The following is a 20,500-nucleotide window of genomic DNA, read 5'->3' on the forward strand; positions in this document are numbered from 1 at the left end:
CCCCTCTGGGTTTTTATTCCCAAAAAAATTTGGGGTGAAAGGAGCCGGATTTGGGCTTGGCAGCTCCCGTCCCTCGGGGGTGTTTTCCCGATTTTCCCTGGAATTTTTGTCAGGGAAAGGCGGCTTGGAATACTTGAAATTCCCGTTCCCGGCAAATCCCGACCTCAAAGATCCCAAAATTTCCCATCTCAGCCCTAAAAACCGGGAACAGCCATTCCCAAACCCCATCTCTGGGATTTCTAAAATCCCAAAAATTCAGGGAATCTTTGGTGCTTTTCCCGCCCTTCTCCCATTCCCGGCGCTGTCGGAATTCCCAGAGGAAATTTCATTGATAGCCAAGAGATTCGTGGGGAGGAAGAGATCTCGGAGCATCTCCTGCTTTTTTCTGGGAAAAAATTGGAAAATTGGGAAAAGCAGGAAACTGGGAATGGGATGGATCCAGACTGGAATGGAAAAAACAGGAAAAAATCCCCAAAACCGGCAGGAAAATAGAAATCAGACGGATCCAGCTTGGAATGGAAAAAACAGGAAAAATTCCCCCAAAAAGGAAAATGGGAATGAGGTGGATCCAGACTGCAATGGAAAAAACAGGAAATATTCCTTAAAAACAGCAGGAAAATGGGAATGAGACAGATCAAGCTTGGAATGGAAAAGTGAGGAAAAATTCCCAAAAATACAGCAGGAAAATGGGAACGAGGTGGATCCAGACTGGAAGGGAAAAATGAGGAAAAATTCCCCAAAAAACCAGCAGGACAAATAGGAATGAGATGGATCTGGCTTGGAATGGAAAAGGAGGAAAAATTCCCAGCCCCACAGGACTCCTCCGTCTGCTCCAAGAAATCCGGGAAAAGCGGAATTCAGGGAAAAGCTTGTTTGGATTTTTCCCACTTTTTCTGGCGGATGAGATTCCGGAACCATCCCGAGGCTCTTCCCTCCTGGAATTTTTCCTGGTTTTTTTTTGTTTTTTGGTTTTTTTTGTATTTTTGGGAAGCGCTTCCAGCTGGGATCACACACCTGGAGCTACCTCAGAGCCGCAGGGACCTTCCCACCGGAGGAGGAATTTTGGGATTGTTCCGAGGAGGAGCCGCGGGGAAGGCTCTGGAACATTCCAGAAGGGCGGCGGGGTGGGAGAATTCCCGAGAATCCCCTGGAAAAGCCTCCAGCACCGGCTGGATCCCAGCTCTTCATCCTCGGGCCGGAATTCCAGGGGTTTTTTTGTGGGAGAGGAATTCCCAGGAGCCAAAATCGTGGAATGAGATGGGGAAAAAAAAAAAAAAATCACGGGATGAGCCGGGCTGGGATGTTCTGCTGGGTTTTGGGAATGCTCTGATGGATCCAAGGGGCTTTGGGAAGTTCTCCCGGAGCACGAGGATTTTGGGGCGCTCCAGCAGAACGTGGGGAGGATTTCGGGGATGGATTCTTGGATCCTGGATCCCAGCATTGGGATGGCTTTGGATCCCAGGAGTGGAATGAAGTTTTGTGATCCCAGCATTGGGATGGTTTTGGGATCCTGGGAATTGAATGAATTTTTGTAATCCCAGCATTGGGATGGTTTTTGGGATCCTGGGAATTGAATGAATTTTTGGGATCCCATCCCATTGGGATGGCTTTGGGTCCCAGGAGTGGAATGAATTTTTGTAATCCCAGCATTGGGATGGTTTTTGGGATCCTGGGAATGGGATGATTTTTGGGGCAGGGCATTTTCAGGGTGGGAAGAGCTGATCCCAAGCAGGGAACGCCTCCTCTCCCACGGCTGATCCCGGGAAATCCGCAGGATCAGTCGGAACCAGGGCGGGAATTCAGCCTCAGGAATCTGCGATCGGATCCCTTCAGTTCCTCAGACATCTGGCCTCGCTCGCATCCAGAATTCCATGGAATTGCAGGAGGAAACTCAGCCTTAACCCACGACCCCGCTAGTCCAGGTTTGGGATCAGGGAAATTCCAGGAAATGGGAGGGGAGCAGGAGATGATCCCGAGAGTCCGGAACGCGCAGCGCCCGCAGAGCTGGGAATGATCTCAGGAATGATCCCAGGGATGATCCCGAAAATGATCCCAGGAACAATCCTGGGAATGATTTCAGGAATGACCTCAGGGATAATCTTGGGAATGATCCCGGACATGATCCCAGGAATGATCTTGAGAACAATCCCAGGATCGATCCTGAAAATGATCCCAGAAATGATCCCAGAACAATCCCGGAACAATCCCAGGAATGATCCTGGGAATGATCCTGGGAATGATCCCGAAAATGATCCTGGGAATGATCCCAGGGATGATCCTGAAAAGGATCCCGGAAATGATCCAGGAACAATCCTGGAACAATCCCGGGAACAATCCCAGGATCGATCCTGAAAATGATCCCAGAAATGATCCAGGAACAATCCCAGAACAATCCCAGGAATGATCCTGGGAATGATCCTGGGAACGATCCCAAAATTGATCCTGGAAATGATCCCAGGGATGATCCCAGGAACAGTCTCGGGAACAATCCCAGGAATGATCCCGAAAATGATCCCGGGAACGATCCCAGGGATGATCCTGAAAAGGATCCCAGGAATGAACCAGGAATGATCCTGAAAATTATCCCAGGAATGGTCCTCGGATTGATCCCAGGAAAGATCCCAGGAACGATCCTGGAACAACGCCAGGAATGATCCAGGAAAGATGCCAGGAATGATCCAGGAACAATCCTGGGGATGATCCTGGAAATTATCCAGGAATGATCCAGGAACAATCCCAGGAACAATCCAGGAATAGTCCTGAAAATGATCCCAGGAACAATCCTGGAACAACCTCGAGAATGATCCCAGGAACGATCTCAGGAATGATCCAAGGAATGATCCAAGGAATGATCTTGAGAACAATCCCAGGAACGATCCCAAACAACCCCAGGAATGATTCCAGAAATGATCCTGGAACAACCCCAGGAATGACCCCAGGAACGATCCCAAAAAATGATCCCGGGATTGATCCAGGAACGATCCAGGAACAATCCTGAAAATGATCCCGGGAATAATCCCAGGAACGATCCCAGGAAGGACCTGGGGATGATCCCAAGAGCGATCCCAGGAATCCTCATGCCCACCCAATCCCGATTTTTGATCTACCTCTTAGCCATAGGTGACTCTAGGTAGGGGCGACTCCCCCGGGCGTAGTTTTAGGGAGGAAAGGAAAATTAAATTTAAAAAAAAAATAAAAACTTTTTAAAAGTTAAAAACAAAAAAAAATTTAAAAAGTTAAAAAAAAAAAAAAAGAAAAAATGAAAAAATTTACACTTTTTCCAAAGAAAACGTTCTTTACAAAAATATAGGATTAAAAAAAAAAAAGATTAAAAAAAATAGGATTTATGGGATTGCTTTCCATTCAGGAAAGTGATTTTTGAGTCCTTGCAAGCTCCAGACCTCACCAGCCCCAGATTCGGGCTGTGACTGATTTTATTTTTATTTTTATTTTTATTTTTATTTTTATTTTTATTTGTATTTTTATTTTTATTTTTAAGACTCAATTTTCCTTTTTTTTTTTTTTTTTTTTTTTTTTTTTTGTTTCCTTGGATTTTTCCTCCTTCCCTCTCACCCCTCCGGCCTCCCCGCAGGGCTGGGGGAATCCACATTTAAAATTTGGGGTTTTTTCTATTTTTCCAACGGTTTGGGGGTTTTTTGGGGGGGGTGATGGCAGCAGGGGGGGAGCGGGGATGGAGCTGAATTTTGGGAGCATCCAAAGGCGCTGCTTTTCCCAGGAAATTTCAGGCTCTTTAGGTAAAAATCGTGATTTCTGGGATGTTGTTTTGCCTCTTTTTTGAGTTGTTTTCACCTTTTTTTGCCCCTCTAACCTCTCCTGATCCACGTCCTTCCCTTGTCCTGGGATTTGGGATGGATGTGGGCTCTGCTCTTTTTCCAGGGAGGAGGGTTTTCCTTATTTTATTAATTTTTTTTTGGGCCATAAATCGCTTTATTTCCACTGTTTCGCTGTGAAAAATAAAAGAGCAAAAACAGAGAAAGAAGCAAAAAAAATAATTTCCAAGTGTTTGTGTGGATTTGTGGGATTGGGGAGGGGAAAAATGGGGAAATTGAGGAATTAGGGGGAAAATGAGGAGGGAAGAAAAAATAAAGGGGGAATTTGAAATTAAAAGGGAGAAAATAGAGGAAAAAATGGAGGGAAAATAGGAAAAGAAATGGGAAAAGGGGAATATTAAAGGGGAAATGGGGAAGAAGAAAAATAAAGGGAAGAGGGGAAAATGGGATGAAGAAAAATAAAAGGAGAAATTACAAAAAAGAAATGGAGGGGAAAATAAAGAAAAAATAGAGGGGAAAGAGAACTAATGGAGGTGATAAAGGGAAAAGGGACAAATAAAAGGGGGAAATTAGGGAATAGAGGGGGAAATGGAAGAGAAATAAAGGAAAATAGAGGAGAAAATTGAAAAATGGAAAAAAGAAGGAAAAAAATAAGGGGAAGCAAGAAGAAAAGGGGGAATAGAAGATAAAGAGGAAAATAAATAAGAACTAGAGGAGGAAAAGGAATATAAAGAGGAAAATGGAGGGGAAATAGAGAAATTAAGGGGAACACAGAGCAGTGGAAAAATAAATGGGGAAAAGTTAAAAGAGAAAATTAAATAAATAAAGGGAAATGGAGAGGGGAAAAGAAATGAAGGGAAATAGAAGGAAAATAAGGAGATAAGGGGAAAGTGAGTGGGAAAAGGAGAAATAAAAGGGTAACAGACAAAGAAAGGCGGAATAGAGGAAAAACATATTAATAAGTGGAAAATAAATAAAGTGGGAAAGAGAGAAAAATGAGAAAGAAAGGGGGAGAAGTAAGGAGAAAACCGCAGAGGAATAAAGGCAGAAATAAATTTAAAATCCAAAAATAAGTTAAAAAACACAAAAGTAAAGGTGGAAGTCAGAGCGGCGGGGCTGGGGGCTGGCCCAGCGGGTGGAAGGGCGGCGGTACCGGGGTTCCAGGCGGTTCTGAGGGCCGGGAATGTTTGGGAATTCCCGAATTCCCGAATTCCCGGAATTCCAGGGCAGCGGCTCCGGGACTATTTCCCGCGGGCGGAGGGATAGGGAGGGCGCGCGGCGCCTCCCGCTACACCCAGCGGTCCCATGGTGTAATGGTTAGCACTCTGGACTTTGAATCCAGCGATCCGAGTTCAAATCTCGGTGGGACCTCGTGTTTCTTTTTGCCTGCCGCCGCCGCCCCGGGGCCGAGGAGGGGACAGGAAAGGACCGAATGAGGGTGAGAGGTTGCGGGGGTCGCACCGAGAGCGCCGCGGCCGCACCGGACCTCGCCGCGCTCCATTTTGTGCGTGGGCTCCCGCGCTTCACGGCGCAGGCGCGGGAGAAAGGCGGCTGATGGCAGCCGGAGGGCACTCTCCGTTTTCCATCGCTGATTCGGTGAGCAGGACGTCACTCTGGCAATCCTGTATTTCTATTGGCTGGCTCCGCGCTTAGCCCCGCCTTCTACCGGCGAGGCCGGGAGCCCTCCGGGGAGACTCGCCGTCTCTGTTTTCCAACGCTGATTGGCTGTTCGGTCTGTCACTCTCATAAACTCCTATTTTTACTGGCTGAGAGCGCTCTTTACACCGCCTCCTTCTTCCGCAATCCGTACATCCCTAGGGGGTTTTGTGCTCTCCGTTTTCCATCGCTGATTGGTTATATCTGCTGTCACTCTCCCAATATTCCATTTTTATTGGCTGTAACCTTCCTTTGTAGCCCCCTCCCACTTCACCAATCCCCCCGGAGAGGGTTCACGCCCTCCGTTCTCCACCGCTGATTGGCTGAGCGGATGTCACTCTGCCAATCCCGCGTTGCTATTGGCTGAGAGCGCAGTTTGGCCCGCCTCCCCCTCCGCCTCCCGGCGTCCTCATGGCGGAGCTCTCATGGCGGGTTCGAGCCCTCACGGCGCTGCCCTGAGGCGCTGTGGGGCCGGCATCGTCCCGAATCCCCTCAGAGGCGGCTTAGCCGGCTCTGACGCACGTCCCCAGCCCTTTAACATCGATTAACGGGTCAATCCCCTCCGGCCGCGGCCCGGTTATCGCCCCGGATTAGGGGCAGCTCAGGCCCCGGAGGAGCCGATTGCCTCAAGGCCAAGAATATACTATTATTTTTATTTTTTTAACCTAAATAGCCTGGATTTGTCATGGAGCTGTGGCCAGGAGAAGAAGCAGCACCTTTGGGTTGCTTCTTAATCTCCAAATTTATTATGGAGCACCTCACATTCAGCTCCATCACCCCCCAAAAAAACCCCACCAACCAACTCCATCAAAAAATAGGATCCCACCCAAAAAAATCCTAATAGGATTCTATCAAAAAAAATCCCAGCAGAACCATCAAAAACCCCACCAAAAAGCAGGATTCAGCCCCACTAAGCACCTGTGTTTTAAAGGCAAAAAAAAAGAGTATTGAAGCATTAAAAGAATAATGTCAGTCACAAGCCGGCTCTTGGGACTGTGAGGTCTGAAATAAAATATAAAATAAAATAAAATAAAATAAAATAAAATAAAATAAAATAAAATAAAATAAAATAAAACATTATAAAATCCACTTTAGAGTGAAAATAAAGCCCATCAATTCTATTTTTTGGAGAGTATTTCCTGCAAGAAGCAGAGGCCGTGGTGGTGCTGGCGGGTTTATTGAGCGTCTGCGAGAAAGAACAAAACCACCTCGATTTTTGGGCTATTTTGGGGTTTTTTGGGGAGTTTTGGGTTTTTTTGGGGGCCAGGGAGTGCAGGGAGGGGGTTCTGGCTGCAGGGGGGCCTCCCTGCTTGAGGAAAATCCACATTTTTCCGTCTTCTCCTCCTGTTTTTAGGGCATCTAGAGCGCCTTTGCCCCCGTGGTGAGGCTGAGCAGGGTTCCGGGGGCAGGAAAATGCTCCAGGTGGGATCCAGAGAGATTTCCTTGGGATTTAGGGGTAGAAAAATGCTCCAGATGGGATCCAGAGGGATTTCCTTGGGATTTAACCAGGCTGGGAGGAGAGGAGGAGTGGGACATGGCTGGAGACATCACCCCGAGGGACTCCAAAATTCAAATTATTGCTGCCTCCCTTTTGGGGTCGATGGCATTGGGGCAGCTTTGGGAGAGTTTTCCCCGAGATTAAATAGAAACAAATCCTGGATTGGATTTTTAAAAGAGCAAAACAGCTCCAAACAGCCAAACCTACCGCGCTGAACTCAGGAGCTGGCTGTGCCTCGGGGTTTTCCTGTCAAGCAGGGATTAAATTTACCCCAAAAAACCCCAAAAGGGAGCAGCAGGAGCGCTCGGGGATGGCTCCAGGTGACACCGAGCCGATTTTCCAGAGGTTTTCCACAGGGGCAGAGACCTGGAGGAGGTGCTGGCGCCATCTCCATCCTCCCCAGCCCATCCCAGCCGGAATTGCTATGGAAGGGAGCTCCGGGATTTTGGGATAAAGGACAAATCCGGGCTCGGGGCTCTCTCTCCCCCCATCCCCCTCTCGCTCAGGCTGCTGAAAATGCAGAAGTTTCGCTTTTTTTTGCTCGTGGGAACCCAAAGCTCAGCCGCGGCGCCCCGGCGGCAGCGGGGGTGGGGTTTGGGTGGTTTTTTCCCTTGTTAAATTTCTCCTTTTTGTCCCGTTTCTTGGCGGTGGGGTCGGTTCGGTGCTGCCCGAGGTCAGACTAGGGGGAAGCGGGAGGAACCGGTGGTGCCGGTCAGCTGATGGTGCAGCCGCCCTTCTCCTTGAAGGGGTTCTTGTCCTCGGGCACGCCCTTGAGCAGCGGGTCCTCGCCCGCCATGGACTCGATGTACTCCTTGATCTCCTTGCCCGTCTTGGACACCTGCCCGGGGCACACAATGACAGTGCGGGGGCAACGGAACCGGGATCCGAACCGGGGGGATCCGACCCGGGGATACGAACAGGGGAGCTGAACCAGAGATCTGAACTGGAGATCTGAACTGGGGATCCAAACCCGGGGATCCGAACAGGGGAGCTGGACCGGGGGATGCACACCGGGGATCTGAACTGAGGGATCTGAACTGGGGATCCAAACCCGGGGATCTGCACTGGGGATCTGGACTGGGGGATCTAAACCTGGAGATCTGAACCGGGGATCCGAACTGGGGATCAGAACTGGGGATCAGAACTGGGGATCTGCACCGGGGATCTGAACCGGGGGATGCACACCGGGGATCTGAACTGGGGATCTGAACCGGGGATTTGAACCGGGGATCTGAACCGGGGATCTGAACAGGGGGATCCAACCCTGGGGATCTCTACTGGGGATCTGAACTGGGGATCTGAACTGGGGGATCCAAACCCGGGGATCCGAACAGGGGAGCTGGACCGGGGGATGCACACCGGGGAGCTGAACCGGGGATCTGAACTGGAGATCCAAACCCGGGGATCTGCACCAGGGATCTGAACCGGGGATCTGCACTGGGGATCTGAACCGGGGATCTGAACTGGGGATCTGCACCAGGGATCTGAACTGGGGATCTGAACCAGAGATGTGAACTGGGGATCTGAACTGAGGATCTGAACCGGGGATCTGAACTGGGGATCTGAACTGGGGATCTGAACTGGGGATGTGAACCGGGGATCTGCACCGGGGATCTGAACTGGGGGATCCAACCCGGGGATCCGAACAGGGGAGCTGAACTGGGGGATCTAAACCTGGGGATCTGAACTGGGGATCTGAACCGGGGATCCAAACCCAGGGATCTGCACTGGGGATCTGAACCGGGGATCTGCACCAGGGATCTGAACCAGGGATCTGAACTGGGGATTGGAACCGGGGATCTGAACCGGGGATCTGGACTGGAGATCTGAACTGGGGATCTGAACCGGGGATCTGCACTGGGGATGTGAACTGGGGGATCCAAACCCGGGGATCTGCACCGGGGATCTGAACCGGGGATCTGAACTGGGAGATCCAACCCTGGGGATCTGAACTGGGGATCAGAACCGGGGATCTGAACTGGGGATCTGAACCGGGGATCCGAACCGGGGGTCTGAACCGGGGATCCAAACCCGGGGATCTGAACTGGGGATCAGAACTGGGGATCCAAACCGGGGATCTGGACCGGGGGATGCACACTGGGGATCTGAACCAGGGATCTGAACAGGAGGATCTGCACCAGGGGATCTAAACCAGGGATCTGCACTGGGTGCTCTGCACCTGGGATCTGAACGGGGGATCCAACCCTGGGGATTTGAACTGGGGAAACAGAACCAGGGATCTGAACCGGGAGATCCAACCCCGGGGATCTGAACTGGGGATCTGAACTGGGAGATCCAAACTGGGTATGTAACCCTGGGGATCCAACCCCGGGGGATCCACACTGGGGGATCTGCACTGGGGGATGCCCAGCCAGGATCCAACCCTGGGGATCTGCCCTGGGGCACCCAACCGGGGGGATGCACACCAGGGGATCTGCACTGGGGCCAGCCTGGGGCTGGGGTGGGGGAGCAGGACATGGACCTGGGATGGGGCACCCCTAAACCGCCCCTGGGGTGTCCCAGAAACCCCAAAACCACCCCTGGGGTGTGCCAGAGCATCCCAAATAAGCCCCGGAGTGTCTCAGGTTATCCCAGAGCTTTAGGGGCAGTGTGTGAGTGCTCCTGCCTGGCTTTAGGGGCAGGATCGGTGTTTTAGGGCCAGCGTGGGTGGATTTCAGTGCCTGGGGTTCTCTCCCTGCCCCAGGGACGGCCGTCCTGCCCTGGCTGCAGTGAGGCACTCACCATCTGCCTCTCGTTCTTCACCTCCTTCTTCAGCTGGTCCAGCTCCATCTTGAGCAGCTCCTTCTCGGTCATGTCCTGGGCCATGGTGCCCTGGAACTGGGGCACAGCCGGTTACTGGGGTTATTGCTGAGGGGGGTTGTGTCCCCCCAGTGTCCCTGAGCAGCGCCTGGGACACTTCCCAACCTTCCTGAGGAATTAAACACATTGCAGCTTTCCTTTCCTCCAGCTTTTTACAGCACGGTTCCTTCATTGTTTGCACTCCCCTGGAAGTTTTGGGGTCGCGGAATTTGGGAAAACCCAACTCTTTTTCCCAAAAAAAAACCCCCCCATGGGACCCATGCCCAGTGCTCCTCTCCATCCCTGGGGTCACCGCCAGCCCCGGGAGCCCCCAAACCCAGGAGGGGGCAATTCCTGGTGCCCAAATGGGCCTGGAGGGGCAGAGGAACTCACCTGGGGGCCGGGGGCCGCCCCTGTGCGCGCCGGGGCCGCTCAGAGCCCCATGGAGGGACGGGACGGGAGGGGACAGGACAGACAGACAGACAGGACAGACAGGGGAGCACAGGAGCCGCTGCTCTGCCGTTCTGGGTGCCGGCAGCAGATGTCTTTGCCGCTAAGCTGATAATGGACTCAGCGGCCTAAGCCGGTCAGGTGTTGGGAATTAGCCCCAAAGCCCGGCCCGGCCCACAAAGCCCGGCCTGATCATCGGCCCGGGGGGGCAGCGGGGCCGGGGGGTCCGGCCGGGACAGACGGGGAGACCCCCGGGACTGCCCGGGGAGTGGCTGAGTGCTGCCCGAGAGGCGGGAGTGACCACGGGAGTGACCATGGGAGTGACCATGGGAGTGACCACGGGAGTGACCACTGAGAATGATCACGGGAGTGACCCCGGGAGTGAGCACGGGAGTGACAACGGGAGTGACCACGGGAGTGACCACGGGAGTGACCGTGGGAGTGACCCCAGGAGTGACCCTGGGAGTGACCACGGGAGTGACCACGGGAGTGACCACGGGAGTGACCACGGGAGTGACCACTGAGAATGACCGACCACTGGAGTGACCATGGGAGTGACCACGGGAGTGACCACGGGAGTGACCCCAGGAGTGACCCCAGGAGTGACCACGGGAGTGACCACTGAGAATGACTGACCACTGGAGTGACCGTGGGAGTGACCACGGGAGTGACCACGGGAGTGACCCTGGGAGTGACCACTGAGAATGACCACGGGAGTGACCGTGGGAGTGACCCCAGGAGTGACCATGGGAGTGACCACGGGGAGTGACCCCAGGAGTGACCACTGGGAATGACCCCGGGAATGACCCCAGGGCTGACCCCAGGAATGACCCCAGGAGTGACCCCAGGAATGACCCCAGGGCTGACCCCAGGAATGACCTCAGGAGTGACCACTGGGAATGACCCCAGGGCTGACCCCAGGAATGACCCCAGGAATGACCCCAGGCACTGACCCCAGGACTGACGCCAGGAATGACCCCGGGAATGACCCCAGGGCTGACCCCAGGACTGACCCCAGGGCTGACCCCGGGAATGACCCAGGCACTGACCCCAGGAATGACCCCGGGAATGACCCCGGCATTAACCCCTCACTGACCCCGGGGGTCCCGGCGGTTCCCCCCGGTTTGTTCGGGGTTCGGGCCGGGAGCCGCCGGTGCCGCTCGGAGCGGGATCGGAGCGGCATCGCAGGAAATCCATCACTTCCCCGGGATGGGCTCAGGAAGGGCCGGGCCGGGGCTGGGCCGGAGCCCGGGAGGCGCCGGGGCAGCACCTGGGGCGGGGCGGGAGCGGAGCCGGGGCCGCCGGGGCTTCCCGAGCGCCAATTTCCTGCGGGGACGGGAACGCGCCGGGCCAAGGACGCGCTGTGCCCTGACAGGGGCTCACCGGGGCTCACCGGGGCTCACCGGGCACCGCGGGGCTCACTGGGGCTCACCGGGCACCGCAGGGCTCACCGGAGCTCACTGGTGGCACAGATGGGGATCAGGGTGATTGTAGGGTCGGGGTCCTTCTGGGGTCTGGATCCTTTTAGGGTCGGGATCCTTTCAGGCTCTGGATCCTTTTGGGGTCAGGGTCCCTTTGGGGTCGGGATCCTTCTGGGGTTGGGATCATTTTTGGGTCTGCATCGTTCTGGGATCTGCATCCTTCTGGAGTCTGGATCCTTTCAGAGTCTGGATCCTTTTGGGGTCAGGGTCCCTTTGGGGTTGGGATCCTTCTAGGGTTGGGATCCTTTTAGGGTCAGGATCCTTCTTGGCTCAGGATCCTTTCAGGGTCTGGATCCTTTCAGGGTCGGGATCCTTTTGGGATCTACATCCTTTTGGGCTCTGGATGCCTCTGGGGTCTGCATCCTTGTGGGATCTGCATCCTTCTGGGGTTGGGATCCTTTCAGGCTCTGGATCCTTTTGGGGTCAGGGTCCCTTTGGGGTCGGGATCCTTCTGGGGCCGGGATCATTTTTGGGTCTGCATCCTTCTGGGATCTGCATCCTTCTGGAGTCTGGATCCTTTCAGAGTCTGGATCCCTTGGGGTCAGGGTCCCTTTGGGGTCGAGATCCTCCTGGGGTCGGGATCCTTTAGGGGTCCGCATCCCCGTGGGCTCCCTCCCGGTGCTCCATCCCGGTTCCCGTGCCTCACACCCTTCCCATCCTCCCCGCCGCTCCCCGCCTGTCCCGGGCAGGGCGGGGTGTCCCGGGGGGAACGGGGACACGGCGGCGCCCGCGGGCCCTGCGTCAGCACCGGCAGCGCCTTCAAATCGCGCCCGGGAGGAAGTGGGGCCGGGCCGGGGCCGGGGCCGGGGCCGGGACGGGACCGGGGCGATGTCGGAGCTGGAGCGGCTGCGGCGGAGCGAGATCCCCGCGGGCCGGGAGCGGCTGCGGGAGCAGCACGGGAACCTGCTCAGGGTGGCCGAGTACTGCCACAGCAACTACCTGCAGGTGAGGGCCGGGCCGGGCCGGGCCGTGCTGAGCCGGGCTGGGCCGGGCCGGGCCGGGGGCGGTGCTGGAGCGGGGCCCGGCTGCCCCGAGCATCCCCTGGCCCCGGTCCCGCCGCTCTCCGCTGGGTGCCCCGGCTGCTCCTGTGCCCCCCCCCGGCAGCGCCCGGCGGGTTTGGGGTGCAGGGGGGTTCTCTGGGGGGTGGGCAAGGCTGGAGAAGCCCTGGGAGGGGGCTGGGGACGGGTGGGGGGCACAGGGGCTGGGAGGGGGCACCTGGCGGGGCCTGTGCGTGTGTGTGAAGCTGTGCTGGTGTGCTCATCCTCATCCTCACCCCATCCCCGTTCTCATCCTCATCCTTCCCATCCTCATCCCCATCCCCATCCCCATTCCCCTTGTCCTCCTCATCCTCCTCATCCTCCTTCTCCTCGTCCTCCTTGTCCTCTTCATCCTCATCCTCCTTCTCCTCCTCCTCCTCCCCATCCCCATCCCCATCCCCATCCTCATCCTCCTCGTCCTCCTCACCCTGCCTGGCTCCCCGAGGACCGGAACAGGATTTCAGGAGATGGAATCAGGAGGAGAATGCCCATTTTGTCCCTCCCAGCCGGGCAGGGCTCCCCGTGTGCCCACCGGGCCGGGCCGGGCCGTGGCTCGGCGGGGCAGAACCGAGGGGAAATGAGCGGAGCTATTTCGGGAGCTGAGCCCCGGCACGGCTGAGAGCAAACCCCGGCATGGTTCAGAGCCCCGGCACGGCTCAGCACGGCTCAGCACGGTTCAGAGCCCCGGCACGGCTCAGCACGGCTCAGCACGGTTCAGAGCCCCGGCACGGCTCAGCACGGCTCAGCACGGCCCAGAGCCCCGGCACCGCCGCTGCCGCCCCGGCCGTGCCACACGCAGCCTCTCTCTCTGGCTGCCCCCTCCCCAGGGCTGGCCCGAGGCTCAGCCGGGCACTCGGTGACCCCCGGAGCCCCCGGGCCCTCATTCCCGGTGGAACCCCGGGCAATCCCCGCATCCCCCGCCGCCGGGCCCGGGGGAAGTTGAGGCATTTGGAAAGCAGAAGGAAACCCCTCGGGCTTCGGCGGGGAGCGCTCGTCCCACGGCCCCGGGCTCTGTCCCCACTCGGGGTTCGTCCCACGGCCCCGGGCTCTGTCCCCACTCGGGGTTCGTCCCATGGCCCCGGGCCGTGTCCCCACTCGGGGGTTTGTCCCACGGCCCCGGGCCGTGTCCCCACTCGGGGTTCGTCCCACGGCCCCGGGCTGTGTCCCCACTCGGGGCTCGGCGGTGATTCCCCGTCCCACGGCCCCGGGCTGTGTCCCCACTCGGGGTTCGGGCGGTGATTCCCCGTCCCACGGCCCCGGGCTGTGTCCCCACTCGGGGTTCGTCCCACGGCCCCGGGCCGTGTCCCCGCAGGCCGGCGACAAGCGGCGGGCGCTGCAGGAGACGATGGCGCTGAGCACGCAGTCCCTGGCCAGCGTCACCTACCAGGTCGGCAGCCTGGCCCGCGCCTTCCTGCGCCTCATGGACCTGCAGGCGGCCCAGCTGCGGCAGCTGGAGGCCGATGTCGCCTGCGTGGCACAGGTGGGACCGAGGGCACCGGGCAGGGCTGGGCACGGGGGCTGTGGGCGGCTCCGAGGGGCTGCAGAGCCCCCCGAGCGCTGGGAATGCGGGGCCAGCCCCAGGAACGGCCTCGGGGCTTTCCCTGTCACACCCGCCCGGCCCAAAGTGTCCCCAAATCTCCCGGTGGCCGCCCTGAGCTTGGGGACGCTGCTGAGGGGTCCTGTGGCCACCTAAAACTTGGGGACACTGCTTGGGGACACTGCTGCGGGATCCTGTGGGGTCCTGGGGTTTGGGGACAGAGAGCCTGGGGACGCTGCTGCGGGACCCCAGTGGGCACCCAGGGCTTGGGGACACTGCTGCAGGATCCCAGTGGGCACCCAGGGCTTGGGGACACTGCTGAGGGCCCTGTGGCCACCTAAAACTTGGGGACACTGCTTGGGGACACTGCTGCGGGACCCCAATGGGCACCCAGGGCTTGGGGACACTGCTGAGGGCCCTGTGGGCACCCAGGGCTTGGGGACACTGCTTGGGGACACTGCTGCGGGGCCCTGTGGCCACCTAAAACTTGGGGACACTGCTTGGGGACACTGCTGCAGGACCCCAATGGGCACCCAGGGCTTGGGGACACTGCTGGGGGCCCTGTGGCCACCTAAAACTTGGGGACGCTGCTTGGGGACTCTGCTGCAGGGCCCTGTGGGCACCCAGGGCTTGGGGACACTGCTGCGGGGCCCTGTGGCCACCTAAAACTTGGGGACACTACTTGGGGACGCTGCTGAGGGGTCCTGTGGGCGCTCTGAGCTTGGTGACACTGCTGCGGGGCCCCGTGGCACCCGGGGGCGGGGGGCGAGCCCGGGCTGGCACTTTGGGGACGGCGTCGCCTCGGCAGAGCGTGGACATCCACAAGGAGAAGGTGTCGCGGCGCGAGATCGGCGCCCTGACCGTCACCAGGAGGTGCCTGAGCTTCCAGAAGGTTCTGCCCCCGCCGGAGCCCCCCGTGCCGGAGCCCTACTACCGGAGACCCCTCAACTTCAGCGCGCTGGACGGCGTGGGCCACGGGGTCAAGGTGGGGGCCCTTGGGTGGCGTTCCTCGGTCCCTGGTGTCCCCAAGTGTCCCCAAGTGTCCCCTGAGGGGGGGCACGGGTGGCTCTGGCCCCTCCTCCATGGAGAAATGGGGTCTGTCCGTGCCCGCTCAGCTTTGGGGGCCTGGCACCCCACAGAGGCTTCGCCAGCTCTGCAAACCCCACAGGAGGGGTTTGGGAGCCCCACGGACCCTCCCCACTGCAGAAACCCCCACAGGAGGGGTTTGGGAGCCCCACGGACCCTCCCCATTGCAGAAACCCCCACAGGAGGGGTTTGGGAGCCCCACGGATCCTGCCCCACTGCAGAAATCCCCACAGGAGGGGTTTGGGAGCCCCATGGACCCTGTCCCACTGCAGAAATCCCCACAGGAGGGGTTTGGGAGCCCCACAGATACTGCCCCATTGCAGAAATCCCCACAGGAGGGGTTTGGGAGCCCCACGGATCCTGCCCCACTGCAGAAACCCCCACAGGAGGGGTTTGGGAGCCCCACGGATCCTGCCCCACTGCAGAAACCCCCACAGGAGGGGTTTGGGAGCCCCACGGACCCTCCCCACTGCAGAAATCCCCACAGGAAGGGTTTGGGAGCTTCAGAGCCCCGTGGAGCCTTTGCCAGCTCTGAAAGGTGCCCACAAAAGGGTTCAGAGGCCTCTGAGCCCCACGGATCCTCCCCCACACCGGAAACCCCGCGGAGGCCTCGGGGCGGGCGCTGCCGCAGTTCCCACGGTGCCGCTGCCGCCTCGGGGCCGCCCCGGTGCCTCCTGCAGCCCCCGGTGCCTCTTGCTGGGGCAGGGATGGCACCCACACGTGTCCGTGTGTCCCCGTGTCCGTGTGTCCCCGTGTCCGTGTGTGTCCCCGTGTTCATGTGTCCCTGTGTCCGTGTGTGTCCCCGTGTCCGTGTGTCCCTGTGTCCGTGTGTCCCCGTGTCCGTGTGTCCCCGTGTCCCGTGCCGCAGGACACCAGCACGCAGCTGTCCCGCACCGGCACCCTGGCTCGCAAAAGCACCAAATCCTCCTCGGCCCAGGCTGCGGGGACACTGGGGTGAGGCTGGGACTGCTGGGTCACCAGGGGGTGCTGGCATGTGGTGTGGATCCCATCCCATCCATCCATCCCATCCCATCCATCCCATCCATCCCATCCCATCCCATCCCATCCCATCCCATCCCATCCCATCCCATCCCATCCATCCCATCCCATTGATCCCATTGATCCCATCCCATCCCATCCCATCCCATCCATCCCATCCCATCCCATCCATCCCATCCCATCCCATCCCATCCCATCCCATCCATCCCATCCCATCCCATCCATCCCATCCCATCCCATCCCATTGATCCCATCCCATCCCATCCCATCCCATCCCATCCCATCCCATCCCATCCCATCCCATCCCATCCCATCCCATCCCATCCATCCCATCCCATCCCATCCCATCCCATCCATCCCATCCCATCCCATCCATCCCATCCCATCCCATCCATCCCATCCCATCCCATCCCATCCCGTCCCGTCCCGTCCCATCCCATGGATCCCATCCCATTGATCCCATCCCATTGATCCCATCCCATCCCATCCCATGGATCCCATCCCATTGATCCCATCCCATCCCATCCCATCGATCCCATCCCATTGATCCCATCCCATCCCATCCCATCCCACTGATCCCCTTGATCCCATAGATTCCATTGATCCCATCCCATTGATCTCATCCCATCAATCCCAACCCACCCCACTGATCCCAACCCATCCCATTGATCCCAGCCCATCCCACTGATCCCATTCCAACCCACTGATCCCAACCCATTGATCCTATGGATCTCATTGATCCCATTGATCCCATCCCACTGATCCCAACTCATCCTGTCCCATCTTGTCCCATTGATCCCATTCCAACCCACTGATCCCATCCTATTGATCCCATGGGTCCCCATGATCCCATTGATCCCATCCCATCAATCCCATTGATCCCATTGATCCCATCCCACTGATCCCATCCCATCCCATCCCATCCCATCCCATCCCATCCCATTCCATCCCATCCCATCCCATTCCATTGATCCCATCGCATCAATCTCATTGATCCCATTGGTTCCACTGATCCCATCCCACTGATCCTATCGATCCCATCCCATCAATCCCATTGATCCCACTGATCCCATTGATCCCAATGATCCCATTGATCCCAACCCACTGACCCCAGTGACCCCACTGATCCCATCCCATCAATCCCATTGATCCCACTGACCCCAGTGACCCCAGTGACCCCATCCCACTGATCCTATCGATCCCATCCCATCAGTCCCATTGATCCCACTGATCCCATTGATCCCAGTGATCCCATTGATCCCAACCCACTGACCCCACTGACCCCACTGATCCCATCCCACTGATCCTATTGATCCCATCCCATCAGTCCCATTGATCCCAGTGATCCCATTGATCCCAACCCACTGACCCCACGGACCCCAGTGACCCCAGTGACCCCAGTGACCCCAGTGACCCCATCCCACTGATCCTATCGATCCCATCCCATCAATCCCACTGACCCCAGTGACCCCCTCAGGAGGAGCAGCCGTGTCCCCGAGCCGGTGCAGCCGCCCGTGGTTCCCGCGGGGAAGCTCCCGAGCGGCTCCTGCGGCTCCTCCCCGCTGCCCCCCAGGTACCGGGGCGGCTCCCGGGTTTGGGGGAAAAAATGGGGGTTTGGGGAAAACGGGGGTTTGGGGGGAAAACGGGGGTTTGGGGGAAAACGGGGGTTTGGGGGGAAAAACGGGGGCTTTTGGGGAAAACGGGGGGTTGGGGGATTTGCTGCCCTGACAGGGTAAGGATGTCCTTTAGGGAGAGGGGGAACAGTGGAAATGATGGAAAATTATGGGAAATAATGGGAAATTATGATGGGAAATAATGGGAAATTATGGGAAACTGTGGGAAATTATGAGAAATAATGGGAAATTATGATGGGAAATTATGGGAATTATAGGAATGATGGGAGTGATGGGAAATGGGGCAGGGGATGGGGAAGGGTTTGCCCAGCTGCAGGTGCCACACGGCGCCACCTTGTCCTGGCACGGGTCACTGTCTGTGCTCAGGGTGGGGACACAGGGACCCCCACCCTGACCCTGCTGCTTCCCCCCCCAGCTCCAGTGGGACCCCGGCAGCTCCTGGGGACGGAATTCCTGCCCCGCCACCACTGCCGGGGCCACCCCCGATGGCACCGTCCCTTCCTGTGCCACCCCCAATGGCACCGTCCCCACCAGGGCCACCCCCAATGGCACCGTCCCCTCCTGTGCCACCCCCGATGGCACTGTCCCTTCCTGTGCCACCCCCAATGGCACTGTCCCTTCCTGTGCCACCCCCGATGGCACCGTCCCCTCCTGTGCCACCCCCGATGGCACCGTCCCCTCCTGTGCCACCCCCGATGGCACCGTCCCCACCAGGGCCACCCCCAATGGCACCGTCCCTTCCTGTGCCACCCCCGATGGCACCGTCCCCTCCAGGGCCACCCCCAATGGCCCCGTCCCTTCCTGTGCCACCCCCGATGGCACCGTCCCTTCCTGTGCCACCCCCGCCTGGCGCTGCCATCCCCTTTCCGCCGCCCCTCCCTGGGCACCTGCTGCCCCCTCCCCCAGGTGAGTGCCCGGTGCCCGGGGGGTGACGGGGGCACGGGGGGCAGCGTGTGCCCCGTCCCCGTCCCTCCCGAGCCCCTCACCCCTTCTGGGCTCTCGCAGCCCCCGACGACCTCGAGCTGCCACCGCCGCCCCCGGCCGAGGCTGACCCTGGGGACCCGGCCCTGCCACCGCCGCCCCCGGCCGAGGCTGACCTTGGGGACCCGGCCCTGCCACCACCGCCCCCGGCCGGGGCTGACCCTGGGGACCCGGCCCTGCCACCGCCCCCGGACCCAGAGGAGCCCCCGTGGGCCCCGCAGAGCTGCCTGTAGGAAGGTACAGGGGGCCCCAAACCCCTGGGGAGGGGTACAGGGGGTCCCAAAACCCCAAAGAAGGGTACAGAGGGTCCCAAACCCCTGTAGAAAGACACAGAGGGTCCCAAAGCCCCTGGGTCCCCCCTGGCCCAGCCCCTGCCATGCCCAGCAGTGCCACAGCCGCTCCTGTGCCCTGCAGTGGCTCCATGTGTGCGTGTCCCCATCCCGCAGAGGTGGCTCCATGTCCGTGTCCCTGTCCCCAGATGTGGCTCCATGTCCGTGTCCCCGTCCCCAGATGTGGCTCCATGTCCATGTCCCTGTCCCCAGATGTGGCTCCATGTCCGTGTCCCCATCCCACAGAGGTGGCTCCATGTCCATGTCCCCATCCCCAGATGTGGCTCCATGTCCGTGTCCCCGTCCCGCAGAGGTGGCTCCATGTCCGTGTCCCCATCCCCAGATGTGGCTCCATGTCCGTGTCCCTGTCCCCAGATGTGGCTCCATGTCCATGTCCCCATCCCTCAGTGATGTCCCCGCTCCCCGACCCGCAGCAGGAGGACACCGAGGACACCGAGCTGGGAAGGCGGCAGGGAGGGAGCTGATCCTGGGGGCAGCCCTGGATCCCCGGGCTGCATCCCAGCCCTACATCCCAACCCTGGATCCCTGTGCTGGATCCCCGCGCTGCATCCCAACCCTGGATCCCAGCTCTGGATCCCAGCCCTGGATCCCTGTGCTGGATCCCAGCCCTGGATCCCAGCCCCAGATCCCTGTGCTGGATCCCAGCCCTGCATCCCAACCCTGGATCCCAGCTCTGGATCCCAGTCCTGGATCCCAGCCCTGGATCCCTGTGCTGGATCCCAGCCCCACATCCCAACCCTGGATCCCAGCTCTGGATCCCAGTCCTGGATCCCAGCCCTGGATCCCTGTGCTGGATCCCAGCCCCACATCCCAACCCTGGATCCCAGCTCTGGATCCCAGACCTGGATCCCAGACCTGGATGCCAACCCTGGATCCCTGTGCTGGATCCCTGTGCTGGATCTCAACCCTGCATCCCAACTCTGGATCCCAGTCCTGGATCCCAGTCCTGGATCCCAACCCAGAACAGAACTCTGGGCACAGAGCAGAGCTCGCTGTCCCCGTGGGCTCCAGGGATGCTCCAGCCCCAAAACCCCATCCCAGAGTGTCCCCTGTTCATCTCCTGCCCATCCCCTGTCCCACCCTGCTGCTCCAGGGATGCTCCAGCCCCAAAATTCCACCCCAGAGCATCCCCTGTTCATCCCCTGCCCATCCCCAACCCCACCCTGCTGCTCCAGGGATGCTCCAGCCCCAAAACCCCATC

At 58.7% G+C, this 20,500-nt stretch overlaps 2 protein-coding genes and 1 non-coding gene across 3 annotated transcripts; 2 read left to right on the plus strand and 1 right to left on the minus strand.

The window, feature by feature from the left end:
• The first annotated feature begins 5,090 nt into the window (after positions 1–5,090).
• TRNAQ-UUG (transfer RNA glutamine (anticodon UUG)) lies at positions 5,091–5,162 on the plus strand. Its single transcript has one exon. It is a non-coding gene; the product is annotated as a tRNA-Gln (tRNA).
• Positions 5,163–7,657: 2,495 nt separating this feature from the next.
• GNGT2 (G protein subunit gamma transducin 2) lies at positions 7,658–9,771 on the minus strand. The gene is made up of 2 exons (XM_058041762.1): positions 9,688–9,771; positions 7,658–7,783 (listed from the first exon to the last, which is right to left on the minus strand). The coding sequence occupies exons 1-2, from the start codon at positions 9,769–9,771 to the stop codon at positions 7,658–7,660; spliced, it is 210 nt and encodes a 69-aa protein (XP_057897745.1).
• Positions 9,772–12,503: 2,732 nt separating this feature from the next.
• ABI3 (ABI family member 3) lies at positions 12,504–19,182 on the plus strand. The gene is given in 8 exon segments (XM_058041467.1): positions 12,504–12,620; positions 14,025–14,192; positions 15,058–15,234; positions 16,204–16,289; positions 17,812–17,907; positions 18,384–18,506; positions 18,804–19,059; positions 19,150–19,182. Coding segments are annotated over 8 exon segments (1,056 nt in total).
• The last annotated feature ends 1,318 nt before the right edge of the window (positions 19,183–20,500 follow it).

The sequence above is a fragment of the Melospiza georgiana genome, chromosome 28, assembly GCF_028018845.1.
Source record: "Melospiza georgiana isolate bMelGeo1 chromosome 28, bMelGeo1.pri, whole genome shotgun sequence".
Taxonomy (NCBI): domain Eukaryota; kingdom Metazoa; phylum Chordata; class Aves; order Passeriformes; family Passerellidae; genus Melospiza; species Melospiza georgiana.